General features: G+C 41.9%; 1 protein-coding gene across 2 annotated transcripts in view; it reads left to right on the top strand.

Moving 5' to 3' along the window:
• Window positions 1–17,800, top strand: part of tnxbb (tenascin XBb) — a 39,019-nt gene that overhangs the window by 8,921 nt on the left and 12,298 nt on the right. Inside the window, exons 5-8 of one of the 2 annotated variants that reach the window (XM_084423770.1) lie at window positions 3,381–3,496; window positions 12,494–12,647; window positions 13,065–13,340; window positions 14,624–16,843. In XM_084423770.1, coding sequence (XP_084279896.1) covers window positions 3,381–3,496; window positions 12,494–12,647; window positions 13,065–13,340; window positions 14,624–16,843 — 2,766 coding nt within the window. The remainder of the gene's footprint in view (window positions 1–3,380; window positions 3,497–12,493; window positions 12,648–13,064; window positions 13,341–14,623; window positions 16,844–17,800) is intronic. The other variant, XM_084423771.1, reaches the window with a different exon arrangement.

Raw genomic sequence — 17,800 nt, 5'->3', positions numbered from 1 at the left:
ATAACACAGTAAAGTAAAGCTTTAACAAAGAAATGGTCCTAAACTATTGGTTCCAATGACCCTTATATGTTTTAACACATGTTGGAGACCTTTCTCAAACAAAACAAGTCCATATTTCATTTCTGGAAGCCAGGCTAAATAAGCAAGCACTGTTACTGCATTCAGATATCAAATACATCACACTGGTAACTTCTATAACAAAGTAAAATCTCACAATCCTAGAGAAGTCATTCAACTTATATTGGAAAATATTGATTAATTCCTTGATTATAATCACTCATTAGATATACATTGAACCCGCAGTGGATTCCAGAATCCACCCCCTTCAACACCAACATCAGGCCTGTATGGTAGAGTGGCCAGACGGAAGCCACTCCTCAGTAAAGGCACATGACAGCCCGCCTGGAGTTTGCCAAAAGCACCTGAAGGACTCTCAGGCCATGAGAAACAAAATTTAATTGGGAACAGGGAGACTCGTCAGGATCGAGGGAAAGATGGGGAACAGGGAGACTCGTCAAGATCCAGGGAAAGATGAGAAACCGGGAGACTCGTCAAGATCCAGGGAAAGATGAGGAACTGGGAGACTAGTCAGGATCGAGGGAAAGATGCGGAACTGGGAGACTCGTCAGGATCGAGGGAAAGATGAGGAACTGGGAGACTCGTCAGGATCGAGGGAAAGATGAAAAACTGGAGATTCGTCAGGATCGGGGGAAAGATAAAGATGAGGAACCGGGAGACTCGTCAGGATTAAGGGGAAAGATGAGGAACCAGGAGACTAGTCAGGATCGAGGAAAAGATGAGGAACTGGGCGACTAGTCAGGATCGAGGGAAAGATGAAGGAACTGGGAGACTCGTCAGGATCGAGGGAAAGATGAGGGACTGGGAGACTAGTCAGGATCGAGGGAAAGATGAGGGACTGGGAGACTCGTCAGGATCGAGGGAAAGATGAGGAACCGGGAGACTAGTCAGGATCGAGGGAAAGATGAGGAACTGGGAGACTCGTCAGGATCGAGGGAAAGATGAGGGACTGGGAGACTCGTCAGGATCGAGGGAAAGATGAGGAACCGGGAGATTCGTCAGGATCGTGTGGAAAGATAAAGATGAGGAACCGGGAGACTCGTCAGGATTAAGGGGAAAGATGAGGAACCGGGAGACTAGTCAGGATCGAGGGAAAGATGAAGGAACTGGGAGACTCGTCAGGATCGAGGGAAAGATGAGGGACTGGGAGACTCGTCAGGATCGAGGGAAAGATGAGGAACCGGGAGACTAGTCAGGATCGAGGGAAAGATGAGGAACTGGGAGACTCGTCAGGATCGAGGGAAAGATGAGGGACTGGGAGACTCGTCAGGATCGAGGGAAAGATGAGGAACCGGGAGATTCGTCAGGATCGTGTGGAGAGATAAAGATGAGGAACCGGGAGACTCGTCAGGATTAAGGGGAAAGATGAGGAACCGGGAGACTAGTCAGGATCGAGGGAAAGATGAAGGAACTGGGAGACTCGTCAGGATCGAGGGAAAGATGAGGGACTGGGAGACTCGTCAGGATCGAGGGAAAGATGAGGAACCGGGAGACTAGTCAGGATCGAGGGAAAGATGAGGAACTGGGAGACTCGACAGGATCGAGGGAAAGATGAGGGACTGGGAGACTCGTCAGGATCGAGGGAAAGATGAGGAACCGGGAGACTAGTCAGGATCGAGGGAAAGATGAGGAACTGGGAGACTCGACAGGATCGAGGGAAAGATGAGGGACTGGGAGACTCGTCAGGATCGAGGGAAAGATGAGGAACCGGGAGACTAGTCAGGATCGAGGGAAAGATGAGGGACTGGGAGACTCGTCAGGATCGAGGGAAAGATGAGGAACCGGGAGATTCGTCAGGATCGAGGGAAAGATAAATGTACAGAGACATCCATGATGAAAACCTGTGCTGGACCTCAGACTGTGGCGATGGTTCATCTTCCAACAGGACAACGACCCTCAGCACACAGCTCAGATAACAACTCTGTGAATGTCCTTGAGTGGCCCACCAGAGCCCAGACTCGAACCGATTGATCATCTCTGGAGAGATCTGAAGATGGGAGAAACAGCCCAAAAATAGGTGTGCCAAGCTTGCAGCATCATACTCAAAAACACTTGAGGCTGTAATTGGTGCCAAAGGTGCTTCAACAAAGTATTGAGCAAAGGCTGTGAATACCTATGTACCAAGTTTTTCATTTTTTATTTTTAATAAATTTGCAAAGATTTCAAACAAACTTCTTTCACGTGGTCATTATGGGGTATTGTTTGCAGAATTTTGAGGAAAATAATGAATTTAATCCATTTTGGAATAAGGCTGTACATTTACATTTTACATTTATTAATTTAGCAGTTGCTTTTATCCATTTTTTTTTTAGATAGTAGATATAGAATAGAAATTAAAAGTTAGTATTAATGGATCAAGTGTTGCCGAAAAAGATGCGTCTTCAGCCGTTTCTTGAGAATGTCCCCGGACTCAGCCGCTCTGGTTGAGTTAGATCATTCCTCCAGCAGGGAACAGTCCAGGTGAAGGTCAGAGAAAGAGATTTAGTGCCTCTTTGAGATGATGCGCCACAAGACGGCGTTCACTTGCAGAGCTCAAGTTTCTGGATGGCACGTAGGTCTGAAGTAATAAGTTTAGGTAAAAGGGAGCAGAGCCAGTGGTTGTTCTGTAGACAAACGTCAATGACCTGAATTTGATGCGAGCGGCTGTTGGAAACCAGTGCAATTCAGTGAGGAGAGGAGTGACGTGCCCTTTTCGGCTCCTTAAAGACCACTCTAGCTGCAGCATCTGGATCAGTTGCAGAGGATTGACAGTGATGCTGGAAGACCAGCCAGGAGAGCATTACAGTAGTCCAGTAGTCCTGTAACATAACAAAATGTGGAAAAAGTGAAGTGCTGTGAATACTTTCCGGATGCTCTGTGTGTAAAGCGCACAGATAGAGGACCGTCTGAACATTAACCACAGCGAACACGAAGCCTCTAGCTGGAACTCTCTGGCGCCACCATGTTAATACTGTATGAACTTTTGAAAATTCTTTATTATTCTGATTCATGACGAGTCAATCGCACCATATAACATAACTCCTCATCTTATTTCCAGAATAAATGTTTTAGTCTTTCACAGCCTTGAAGAGTTTAAAGCCGTAGATAGATCAGCTTAACAGACACTTTAAATAGCGCCTTTATATCCCAGATGGAGGTGTTGAAATAACACATGTGGTGTGTCTGTATTAGTGCTGTTGGTGAATGAATACAGCAGTGATGGGACACACAGCACTGCAGTTGCTGCTTTGAATGTGAGAGTAAGTGTGTGTGTGTGTGTGTGTGTGTGTGTGTGTGTGTGTGTGTGTGTGTGTTTTCTCCAGCGCTGTCGCCCGTGTCTCGTCTCAGCACCAGAAACATCTCTGAGTCCTCCGTCACACTGTCCTGGAGTCCAGCAGCGGTGCAGTACGACACCTTCGTCATCAGCTTCACCAGCACGGCATGTACACACACACACACACACACACACACACACACCTCCCTCATCAGCTTCACCAGCACGGCATGTACACACACACACACACACACACACACACACACCTTCCTCATCAGCTTCACCAGCACGGCATGTACACACACACACACACACACACACACACACACACACACACACACACCTTCCTCATCAGCTTCACCAGCACAGCATGTACACACACACACACACACACACCTTCCTCATCAGCTTCACCAGCACGGCATGTACACACACACACACACACACACACACACCTTCCTCATCAGCTTCACCAGCACGGCATGTACACACACACACACACACACACACTTTCCTCATCAGCTTCACCAGCACGGCATGTACACACACACACACACACACACACACCTTCCTCATCAGCTTCACCAGCACGGCATGTACACACACACACACACACACACACACACCTTCCTCATCAGCTTCACCAGCACGGCATGTACACACACACACACACACACACACACACACCTTCGTCATCAGCTTCACCAGCACGGCATGTACACACACACACACACACACACACCTTCCTCATCAGCTTCACCAGCACGGCATGTACACACACACACACACACACACACACACACACGCACACACACCTTCCTCATCAGCTTCACCAGCACGGCATGTACACACACACACACGTACGTACACACATACACACACACACACACACACACACACACACACACACACACACACCTGCATGTAACAACAATAATAACAAATCAACAATAATAGCAAATATCAATAGATTTTAAGATGAGTGATGAACTTGACTTTCTTTCTATCCATCCAATCAATATAAAATCAGTTTCAGCCCTATATCTTTTATTAGTCATTTTAAGGATGAGATCAGATTAAAAATATATATATTTTCAGCTAAATACACTGCAAAAATGATTTTCTTCCTCAGCGTTTCAAGAGACATTTACTGGATAAGCAAAATTATGTAAAATATTAAGTCTTGTTTTCTGAAAAAATGATTAAAAAAATGTGGCGACTTTTTGACTCCACTGACTGATATTTGTTCTTGTTTTAAGCACAAACTCACTTCATTTTGATTGATTTTAATATCTTAATATCTTCAGTTATTTTGCTTCTATCTTGATTTAAGAATGTTGAGATATTTGTGCTGGAAAACAAGACAGAAACACTGAGGAAGAACATACTTTTTTGCAGTGTATGCATTTAATACAGAAAATATGGCAATAAAATAATGGAATGTGAAAAATTATATATCATTTAAACTATATTATTATTTAAATCCAATTAAATTGAAATTTTAAAGGATTTGTGCATCATAGTAACATTTGCTGGACAGTCCTTTTTGATTTAATTAATATCTCATTTTTTATTTATTTTTTACTGCAAAACCGTAAATGAGAATCAGTGTTTTCTCCTCTTCTGATAATGTCAGGTACAGAAAGTATTTTACGGCTCCCACAGCAGCCCGAACTTAAATCTGGCCGAGTATCTTTTCCAAAGGAAAAACAAATTAATTTTTACACAGACATAAAATGAGCTCAATCTGGCAATGGAAAAACAAGCTATGAGTTTTGGACAGAAATCCAGCTTTGATTTACAGCCGTCTGAATGTTTAGTGCCCATCTCGGCTCACTGAAGCCCAACACACACGATCACACACTATCAGCGCTCAGTCAGTCGTCTCAATGTTATGCAAAGTTCATTTGTGTTTTGTGAACCTAGTGAATTCACAGCAAATGTGATGCTTCGCAAACTATGTTGATCTGAGATTTCTTACGGGCACTGTCACTTTTTGCTTGCAAAATCCTTTCAGTTTAGATAAATTTGTTGTGGCTTCAAGCTTCCACTGCACGTGAGCCTGACCTTGTATTTACGGGTGTGAATGAAACACACACCGACGACTGCTGGATGTCTGCAGTTTCGCAGGAGCGCTGGCTATAATCACTGCTGGTCTTGAAGTGATGCTTCGGCTGAGTTTGATGGCCTGTTTCTGTCAGTAATTGTGCTGTGGTGACGTAAGCGCTATCGATGAGTGGAGCTTCAGGAACAAACTGTGATGTTAATGCACAAATATGCTGAAAACATGCTGGAACTCTTATTTCTGCATGCAATAGTATTTGAAGCGCTTCAGTCTAATCCGCAGCTCTACAGACTTCAAGCCTATAATCAAACAGACTGATTCTGTCAGCATCGTGTTGCTTATGGGCTGATTTTAGAAATGTTTTTATATGTTGGCATCACTTGATATTGGATATATATCAGCCAATAATGGATATTTATTTTCCTGTGCTCATTTCCCCTGTATTCACATTTAGATGTACTTTGCTATTATCTAATGCTCAGTTTAAGTTCATCTTGAAATACATTTATAGTTTAATAACACTGGTAAATGAATATCAGTTTTTCATACTTTATATTGTTATGAGGCCTAACTTTACATAAAATTATTACAATTATTTATTTATTTTGGCAAATACTGTAGAATTAATTAATGAACATTTATTTGTTATTGACCATTTCATGAAAATAAATATTGGCTTATTAGTATCAGGCAGAATTTTAATAGTTGTTCATCCCTAGTTTCTGACAGAAAATAATGCAAAATTAATACCACAGCACTTTTGAATGCTTGATTGTGGTTAGTTGGTCGGTCAGTTAGTTGATTGGTCGGTCAGTTGCTCGGTCAGTTAGTTGATTGGTCGGTCAGTTGGTTGGTCGGTCAGTTGGTCGGTCAGTCAGTTGCTCGGTCAGTTAGTTGATTGGTTGGTCAGTTGCTCGGTCAGTTAGTTGATTGGTCGGTCAGTTGGTCGGTCAGTCAGTTGGTTGGTCGGTCAGTTGCTCGGTCAGTTAGTTGATTGGTCAGTCAGTTGCTCGGTCAGTTAGTTGATTGGTTGGTCAGTTGCTCGGTCAGTTAGTTGATTGGTCGGTCAGTTGGTCGGTCAGTCAGTTGGTTGGTCGGTCAGTTGCTCGGTCAGTTAGTTGATTGGTCGGTCATTTAGTTGGTTGGTCGGTCAGTTGCTCGGTCAGTCAGTTGGTTGGTCGGTCAGTTGCTCGGTCAGTTAGTTGATTGGTCAGTCAGTTGCTCGGTCAGTTAGTTGATTGGTCGGTCATTTAGTTGGTTGGTCGGTCAGTTGCTCGGTCAGTCAGTTGGTTGGTCGGTCAGTTGCTCGGTCAGTTAGTTGATTGGTCAGTCAGTTGCTCGGTCAGTTAGTTGATTGGTTGGTCAGTTGCTCGGTCAGTTAGTTGATTGGTCGGTCAGTTGGTCGGTCAGTCAGTTGGTTGGTCGGTCAGTTGCTCGGTCAGTTAGTTGATTGGTCGGTCATTTAGTTGGTTGGTCGGTCAGTTGCTCGGTCAGTCAGTTGGTTGGTCGGTCAGTTGCTCGGTCAGTTAGTTGATTGGTCGGTCAGTCAGTTGGTTGGTCGGTCAGTTGCTCGGTCAGTTAGTTGATTGGTCGGTCAGTTGGTCAGTCAGTTAGTTGATTGGTCGGTCAGTTGCTCGGTCAGTTGGTTGGTTGGTTGGTTGGACTGTCGGATAGTTGATCTGTCAGTTGGTTAGTTGGTCGGTTGGTCAGTCAATTTAATCGGTCATGTTCATTAATGCTATCAGACTTTTGTTCTCCTCTATACATTTATCTGTCCGTGTGAAACTCATAATGTGATTTTTCAGCAAGTGCAGTCACTTTGTTTCATTCTCATAGCAGAACTGTGAGAAACGTTCACATCCTCAGATTCCTCGACCAAACTCAGATCAGCGACCACACCTACAACAATAAAACTGATGTTTATTGACCTTCGCTTACTGGTCGTCATAACATTACATACTAGAGAGACAGAGAGCAAAGGAAACACTGTAAAGAACAGATGTTTAAAAATGCTATCAGTAACAGTTACACTGAAAAGACAATGAAAAATGCAGAAAAGGCTCATTTTTACCACACAAAACATGAATGGGAGGGTGTAAGAACGATGGAGAGAATTAGACTGATGTATCAGAGGAATAAGGAGGAGGAAATGACAGTGAGCAGAGAGAGAGAGAGAGTTCATGCAGGGAAAGAAAAAAGCCATCAGAAGTTACAGAGAAAGAGAGACAGATGTGGGATGCTTGTTGCTAGGGAACCATAAACATGGTCAAAAACAAAGATGACATCACAGAACAGCTGCCGGACAACAACGACGGTCAATAACCAACACAGTCTATAATAACCAACACTGGCTATAATAACCAGCACAGGCTATGATAACCAACACAGGCTATAATAACCAACACAGTCTATAATAACCAACACTGGCTATAATAACCAGCACAGACTATAATAACCAGCACAGGCTATAATAACCAACACTGGCTATAATAACCAGCACAGTCTATAATAACCAGCACAGGCTATAATAACCAACACTGGCTATAATAACCAGCACAGACTATAATAACCAGCACAGGCTATAATAACCAACACTGGCTATAATAACCAGCACAGTCTATAATAACCAACACTGGCTATAATAACCAGCACAGGCTATGATAACCAGCACAGGCTATAATAACCAACACAGTCTATAATAACCAACACTGGCTATAATAACCAGCACAGGCTATAATAACCAACACAGGCTATAATAACCAGCACAGGCTATAATAACCAACACAGGCTATAATAACCAACACTGGCTATAATAACCAGCACAGGCTATAATAACCAACACTGGCTATAATAACCAGCACAGTCTATAATAACCAACACTGGCTATAATAACCAGCACAGACTATAATAACCAGCACAGGCTATGATAACCAACACAGTCTATAATAACCAGCACAGGATATAATAACCAACACAGGCTATAATAACCAACACTGGCTATAATAACCAGCACAGGCTATAATAACCAACACTGGCTATAATAACCAGCACAGGCTATAATAACCAACACAGTCTATAATAACCAACACTGGCTATAATAACCAGCACAGGCTATAATAACCAACACAGGCTATAATAACCAGCACAGGCTATAATAACCAACACAGGCTATAATAACCAACACTGGCTATAATAACCAGCACAGGCTATAATAACCAACACTGGCTATAATAACCAGCACAGTCTATAATAACCAACACTGGCTATAATAACCAGCACAGACTATAATAACCAGCACAGGCTATGATAACCAACACAGTCTATAATAACCAGCACAGGCTATAATAACCAACACAGGCTATAATAACCAACACTGGCTATAATAACCAGCACAGGCTATAATAACCAACACTGGCTATAATAACCAGCACAGTCTATAATAACCAACACTGGCTATAATAACCAGCACAGACTATAATAACCAGCACAGGCTATGATAACCAACACAGTCTATAATAACCAACACAGTCTATAATAACCAACACTGGCTATAATAACCAGCACAGGCTATAATAACCAACACAGGCTATAATAACCAACACTGGCTATAATAACCAGCACAGACTATAATAACCAGCACAGACTATAATAACCAGCACAGGCTATAATAACCAACACAGGCTATAATAACCAGCACAGGCTATAATAACCAACACAGGCTATAATAACCAGCACAGGCTATAATAACCAACACAGGCTATAATAACCAGCACAGGCTATAATAACCAACACTGGCTATAATAACCAGCACAGGCTATAATAACCAACACAGACTATAATAACCAACACTGGCTATAATAACCAGCACAGGCTATAATAACCAACACAGACTATAATAACCAACACAGACTATAATAACCAGCACAGACTATAATAACCAGCACAGACTATAATAACCAGCACAGGCTATAATAACCAGCACAGGCTATAATAACCAACACAGGCTATAATAACCAACACAGGCTATAATAACCAACACAGGCTATAATAACCAACACAGTCTATAATAACCAGCACAGACTATAATAACCAACACAGACTATGATAACCAACACTGGCTATAATAACCAGCACAGTCTATAATAACCAACACAGGCTATAATAACCAGCACAGGCTATAATAACCAGCACAGGCTATAATAACCAACACTGGCTATAATAACCAGCACAGGCTATAATAACCAACACAGGCTATAATAACCAGCACAGGCTATGATAACCAGCACAGGCTATGATAACCAGCACAGGCTATAATAACCAGCACAGGCTATAATAACCAACACAGACTATAATAACCAGCACAGGCTATAATAACCAGCACAGTCTATAATAACCAACACAGGCTATAATAACCAACACAGACTATGATAACCAGCACAGGCTATGATAACCAGCACAGGCTATAATAACCAGCACAGGCTATAATAACCAGCACAGGCTATAATAACCAGCACAGGCTATAATAACCAGCACAGGCTATAATAACCAACACAGACTATAATAACCAGCACAGGCTATAATAACCAGCACAGTCTATAATAACCAGCACAGTCTATAATAACCAGCACAGACTATGATAACCAACACTGGCTATAATAACCAACACAGGATATAATAACCAGCACAGGCTATAATAACCAGCACAGTCTATAATAACCAGCACAGACTATAATAACCAGCACAGGCTATAATAACCAGCACAGTCTATAATAACCAGCACAGACTATGATAACCAACACTGGCTATAATAACCAACACAGGATATAATAACCAGCACAGGCTATAATAACCAGCACAGTCTATAATAACCAGCACAGACTATGATAACCAACACTGGCTATAATAACCAACACAGGATATAATAACCAGCACAGGCTATAATAACCAGCACAGGCTATAATAACCAACACAGACTATAATAACCAGCACAGGCTATAATAACCAGCACAGTCTATAATAACCAGCACAGTCTATAATAACCAGCACAGACTATGATAACCAACACTGGCTATAATAACCAACACAGGATATAATAACCAGCACAGTCTATAATAACCAGCACAGACTATGATAACCAACACTGGCTATAATAACCAACACAGGCTATAATAACCAGCACAGACTATGATAACCAGCACAGGCTATAATAACCAACACAGGATATAATAACCAACACAGGATATAATAACCAACACAGGCTATAATAACCAGCACAGACTATGATAACCAACACAGGCTATAATAACCAACACAGGCTATAATAACCAACACAGGCTATAATAACCAACACAGGCTATAATAACCAGCACAGACTATGATAACCAGCACAGGCTATAATAACCAACACAGGATATAATAACCAACACAGGATATAATAACCAACACAGGCTATAATAACCAGCACAGACTATGATAACCAACACAGGCTATAATAACCAACACAGGCTATAATAACCAACACAGGCTATAATAACCAACACAGGCTATAATAACCAGCACAGACTATGATAACCAGCACAGGCTATAATAACCAACACAGGATATAATAACCAACACAGGATATAATAACCAACACAGGATATAATAACCAACACTGGCTATAATAACCAGCACAGACTATGATAACCAACACTGGCTATAATAACCAACACAGGATATAATAACCAACACAGACTATAATAACCAGCACAGGCTATAATAACCAGCACAGTCTATAATAACCAACACAGGCTATAATAACCAACACAGGCTATAATAACCAACACTGGCTATAATAACCAGCACAGGCTATAATAACCAACACAGACTATAATAACCAGCACAGACTATGATAACCAACACTGGCTATAATAACCAGCACAGACTATGATAACCAACACTGGCTATAATAACCAACACAGGATATAATAACCAACACAGGCTATAATAACCAACACAGACTATAATAACCAGCACAGGCTATGATAACCAACTTATGCTATAATAACCAACACAGGCTATGATATAATAACCTGCTCTGTGTCTTTAGATAAGCTGTAGACACACCGGATCTCAGCTAGACCCAATTATGGTTATTATAAAAAAGAAGACTGGAGAACACCAGCGAACTGGCAATGAGGACTGAAACTGAATGCAGGGCTAATAAAGAGCTGGAGAGAGGCTCTGCCAATATATGAGCTAAATATTACTCTAGCCTTAATAATCTGTAAATATTGGCTGCCTTTAGCTAATGAATGTATTACTGAAATGTAACTCAGGAACTCCGTCATCAGGCAGGAATTACCACAGGAAAACTCTTTACTTTCTTAAGCTGTGACTTTCTGAGACGGGATTGAGTCAATTACTGACAGAATCATTATTTATGGTGAAAAAAACTGCCATTGTTCATACACTGCAAAAAAATATATGTTTTTCCTCAGTGTTTCTGTCTTGTTTTTCAGCACAAAAATCTAAACATTCTTAAATCAAGAGACATTTACTGGAGAAGCAAAATCATTGAAGATATTAAGATAGTAATATGAATCAAGAAAGTGATTTTGTGCTTAAAACAAGAACAAATATGTTCATTCAGTCAGAAAAATAAACTTCATTCAAAGGGAAACCTAGATTATTTTTCTGACTCCACTGACTGATATTTGTTCTTGTTTTAAGTACAAACTCACTTCATTTTGATTGATTTTAATATCTTAATATCTTCAGTCATGTTGCTTCTCCAGTAAATGTATCTTGATTTAAGAATGTTTAGATATTCGTGCTGGAAAACAAGACAGAAACACTGAGGTCAACTCATTGTTACTCATACAATACTTACAAATTCTCATGTTTGTGTTGAAACAGAATATAAATGAAGTCACTCTATAGATGTTTTGTATCACAGCAGTAAATGAACAACAGGCTGAATATTAGTAATATTCACCTTAAATAAGGAACACAACATACTGCAAATATCAATATAAATGCAATTTATATTTTGCAGCTTGTTTTGGCCTGTTCATGTGGACGCCCTGATTCTCAAGTCACTCTCTCTCTCTCCACAGAAAGAAACGGATCAGAAAATAATCTCCCGGATCAGCGGAAGACTGAACACATTCACTCAGGTTGGACTGGCCGCCGGTCAGGAGTATATGGTCAGTCTCACTGGAGAGAAGGATGGCATGATGGGAACCGAGAGCACAACACAGTTCACCACATGTGAGTCTATGCAAACACAACCGTGTGGAGCAACAGCCTTTGGTAACACTTTATTTTGATGGTCCACTTTGAACATTCTAATAACTATAAGTAACTTTGCAACTACATGTCAACAACTCTCATTACAGTATTAGTAGACTGCTTAATATCTGCTAACTCTTTATTGTGATGCTCCTACAACAGACATTCTACTGACTATAAATAACTTTGCAAGTACATGTCTGTAGTTGTACACACTTGTATGATCATACAATACTGATTCCCTCTCACATTTTAAATCTAGATCAAAAAGTTAGTAGACATGTAGGTGCAATGTTACTTATAGACAACAGAATCTGTTAAAGGGACCATCAAAATAAAGTGAAACCCAGCCGTTTTAGTAGGTTTTTAACCAGTGATTCATTCATTTGTGGACAGTGATCTCCGGGCCGAAGGACTTGCACGTTGTGAAGACAAGCACCACATCAGTGGTTGTCCAATGGGAGAAGGCGCAGGGGGAGATAGACAGGTACGTCCTCTCCGTTGCAGCCAATCAGACTGAAGGATCCGTCAGACTCCCGGAGATGATCCTGGCGCCGGAGAGGGATTCGGCCCGGATCCAGGGCTTGCAACCGGGACGCTTGTATGACATCTCAGTAGTGGCGGAGAGAGACGGTGTTCGGAGCCGGCCAGCAACCGTACAGGCCACTCCTGGTGAGTCTCAGGGTGATCAATTATAGCGTGAAACTGAACATACATTCTTATCAACAGCTCACAGAATGATGGGGAACATGGCAGTGTGACTTCAAACCTGTTACAGCTAATAGTAAAGCAAAATGTCTTTAACATGAGCAGGTATAAAGAGTTGTGGATGGTCAAAATCTTCTTGTTTTAAGCACAAACTAATATTTTCAGAAAACAAGACTTAATATCTTCTGTCATTGTGCTTCTCCAGTAAATGAGATTGAAATCCTTCTAAGAAGGTCTTTTTGTTGAAATGGAATGGAAGGAATTTTGTTGTGTTCGGCAAAAAGAAAATAAGCAAAAGAAAAAAGTCTGATCATCTGATTTGGGTGTTTAGTTTTCCCTGTAACCAGTGCTTCATTTGTAAACGAGTAATTGGCAGATGGAAAACAGCAATGGAAAGGCTGTGAGCGATACTGACCAACATACAATGACATCACACAGCCCAAATTCTAAATTAATGAAATTTGTACTCCGTAAGCAAGCCATACAACTTGGGCACTTATGAACATACTCTGTTTAATGTATGTCTGCATTGTGTTCATATTTTTACCAGATGTTGTATCTGACAATTCAGAAATTGGGAATTTTTGACAATCAAATGCTTGTATTTAGCGACTAATGAAAGCGCTGATATTTGGTCAGGATATGAATCCAGGCCCCTTCGCATGTCAAGCGTTAAAGGTACAGCAGGACTAACAGGTAATGAGAGTATAAGGAAAAGTCATCATAGAGTAAAACGTATTTATAGCCACCAGATGATGTGAATTCAGACGAGCCCCGCACTGATCGTGTATAGACCAGTCTTTACAAACCAGTGACCTCACTCTGGAAATGTCCGGGCTATTGGAATTGAGTTTTATTTATGGCGAGGCAAAGAGTTTTGTTTAAAAGAGAAGTGCCTCATGTAAATGTGCATGACTGGAACATTTTCTCCTCTGTTTTATTGTGAAGAATGTTTCCCCCCGACACACACAACCTTCACTCTAACCAGCAATGCCACGTTTTCTATTTCTTCAGGTAGCTTTTACCTTTCTTCTTTCTTGCAGAAAATAAAAACCTCCCCAGTTTTCTATAGGACTAAACGTGGACCTGATGCTGCATTTACTGGAAACCAAATGCCAGAATCGGTTGGATAACTGACTTAACCTGTTGCATTAACACCACTTTTCTATTAACAGGATTTCCATTTGCAGCTGGGCCGGTTAGAATTAATTTTGCAACCAAATTTTACACTTGATTCGTGCCTTTAGGGAATGTCTCAGTGCCTGAAACCAGGATGACCATGAAGACGGGGAACGTGCAGGTTGACGTGGAGCCTGGAAACAACAGAGAAAAGACACCGAGGTTCACAAACACAACACTTTTCCTGCGAAAGCCAGCGCTGAGCGGCCAGGTGACTAAAGGAAAGGTTGAAAATTCAGAAAGAACAGGGAATACCAGCAGACTCAAACCAGGCGTACTTCTTAGACCAGGGCAAAAAAGACCACTGCCCGTGAGAATGCATGGGATGCTTCCCAAACCCGGCACACAGCCAGAAATCACAAGAAGACCTTATAGTCCAGGAATAAAACATTTCAATTCCTCCCAGATTGGAGTGAAAGGGGGAATCGTTGTGCCTTCTTCAAATCGGTCAAAAACACGGTTTCCACTGAGACCGAATGTCGACTCGGCTTATCCTGTTTCTGGTGGCAAACCATTGGAACTGACAATGAAAGAGACAAGATCTCAGAAGGGAAACATCGAAACCATGTTTAGAATAGAATCTGTCGAGACCCCGAGATCCAGCGTTCACAAACTCACATCCACCCCACTGCCTTTCACAACCGAAGAGCCAACAATCACAACAGAAAAAAACCTGACAGCCTATGTCAACGGGACAAAATGTGTCCGGAAGGTTTTGGTCGGGTACAAGAGGATACATGGGAACATGTCCGATGGCAATGTGCTGTCGAAAAATCTGAACGTTATAGTTGGCCATGTAAACGGAAACGAGCTCTTACACAAACTTCTGATGGGTGAGTCTACAGTCAATGACATGGACGAGACTAAACCTAAAGCGGAGACTTCTGAGGCCAGGAGGAGTGTGAAGGAGCAAGAAGGAGAAGTGGAAGTTGATGAAGAGGTGGATGAAAATAATGCGAATGCAACTCCCTATTCAACGAGACGTCCTGAGACGACACTGTCCTTCACCAGCACATCTCCTCACGTCTCCACATCAGCTCGACCGGAGACAGGGAATCCACACACAGCGAGAACCCAGCCGACAGCAGGACGAGCAGCGAGAAGAAACACTATCCAGGCATCTTCACTGTCCATTCCCAGACCGCCAACTAGGCCAAAACACACACTTTTCAGGTCGACGTACTCTTCATCATCTTTAGAGGCGCAAAAAGAGAAGCGTCCATCTTGGCCTAGTTCAATTGCCTCCGGTTCTCCAAAAGAAGCCCTTGTAGAGACGAAAGGGTCAAATTCAAGATTTACAGCCACGAGAGAAATCCAGGAATCAACTCCTGAACTCCTGAACACAACTCCATTACCAGTCAAAGTCCTCTCGAAACAAGACTCTGCAATAAAAAACACAGGCATTGAATCCTCAAATGTGATGCCGTTTCGTCGGACGCCTTTTAGGGGTTCCCTTCCTCGTCGGCCCAATGTCAATTCTTTTCAGAACCGTACAAGGCCCGTTCTAGAGCCGCCTCAACACCCTTCCCGAGGACCCATGAGACGAGCTTTTCCTTCAAAACCCATTATGAGGAACAACAGGACCATCAGTCAATTCAGTCCTGTCCGACCTGTGAAACCTGCCTTAACCTCGGCTATTGAGAATAACACTAGTGTTAGGATTAGACCAAATGCAGGAATCAACAGGACCAGTGGGGCCGTCGGCACACATTCCCAAATAAAACACAGTGGTACCACTCAAGTGGGCCCAAACATCAGTCCGTATGGAAAAGGAAACTCTGATAGCTCTTTTTCCACAGACCATCTCATGGAAACGGATAATGAGACTCAGAAATATGTGTTGAACGAATCAGACGGCTCCGTTGAGCATGTGCGGGTCATCAACGCCTCGTCCACAGGGGTTGATCTGACATGGGATGCTCCCAAGGAAAAGTTCAAACACTTCATAATCACTCAAACTGAGCTCGGACCAGAAAACAAAGAAAAGGATGAGATGGAAAAAGACGAAGAGGCTGATGAAAGAAACGGCGAGGAAGAAGTTGATGATGGGACGACAGCAGCCAAGAGAAATAGTTTGAGCAAAGGAAAAGCTGCAGTTCATGAACCCGTTCCCAATGTCCCGAGTGCAGAGATGAAGAAGAGTGTAGGAAACATGACCACGGTTCTCCCGGGATCGGCCCGCTCGCACCACATGACCAATCTCAGCCCGCGGACCCGGTACTCTGTGTCCATCTTTGGGAAGGGACCCGCGTTTCGCTCCAAAACTCACAACCTCATCATTCATACAGGTACACAAAACCAGAAGCCAACACTGCTAAACCTTAATCTGTAAATGCTGTGAGTGGATATCTTCAGTTTTACTGCTTAGCACTGTTGCTTTCCATGCTGTTACGTGTCCCGTACACTCTTGGCCATCAGGAGCTTTTAATCAAAGCAAAGATTTGATTAAAATTCATGCAGTGTGTAAATGTTAATAAATGTGTGAGTGTTACACTTTGTTCTCAGTGCTAACCCTGTGCATTTGGTCTTTTGTGGACAGTGTGTGTGGACATACTGAGCACATTAACTCTTTCCCTGCCATCGACAGAAACTGTGTTTCCACTGTTATACTGTAGGGGGCGTTATCACACATCTTCTGAAAGAGAACAGAATCCTTGGATCAAAACAGATGTTGCTGACACACATGTAAAATAACACAATCATCAAACATTAACCAGCTATAAATTTAAAACTGCGTAATGTTCCTGAATGAAATGTTGAGCCAGGAAGAGTTGACGACTGAAGCTTTGAGGTGTTGACGGACTCGTCCGACTCCATCTGTGTTCGATCATCGTTCTGAATCCCATCCGGGGCGAAGACTTTGACTACATTTTTGTTAAAAATGTTACTTTTTTTATTACCCACATTCAAGTGTTGATAAAAAGAATACATAAAGCTAGATTATTTTTTTATTTTATTTTAAAGCAGAGGCTCTGTTCAGATATTCATACAACAAAATATTCTGGGGCCATGAAAGTTCTGTGAAAATTATCAAAAATGCCGCACTGACTGGCAACTTTTATTTTAATCAATTCTGGCAGGGAAAGAGTTAAGAAGCAAGCATGCTAAATAATGAAGTCTATTATGTAATGTGTATGTCCGTCCACACACTGTCTCGTCAGGCAAATGTGTGTCTTGAATATCAACAGAACAAAAAAGAGTTGTTCAGTAGTTTCACCTTAACATTGTCTCATTCATTTGGTAAT

Source organism: Rutilus rutilus (genome assembly GCF_951802725.1).
Source record: "Rutilus rutilus genome assembly, chromosome: 11".
In the NCBI taxonomy this organism is placed as follows: Eukaryota; Metazoa; Chordata; class Actinopteri; order Cypriniformes; family Leuciscidae; genus Rutilus; species Rutilus rutilus.
Note: the sequence above shows the minus strand (reverse complement) of the source record. Positions and strands in the feature narration are given on the sequence as shown.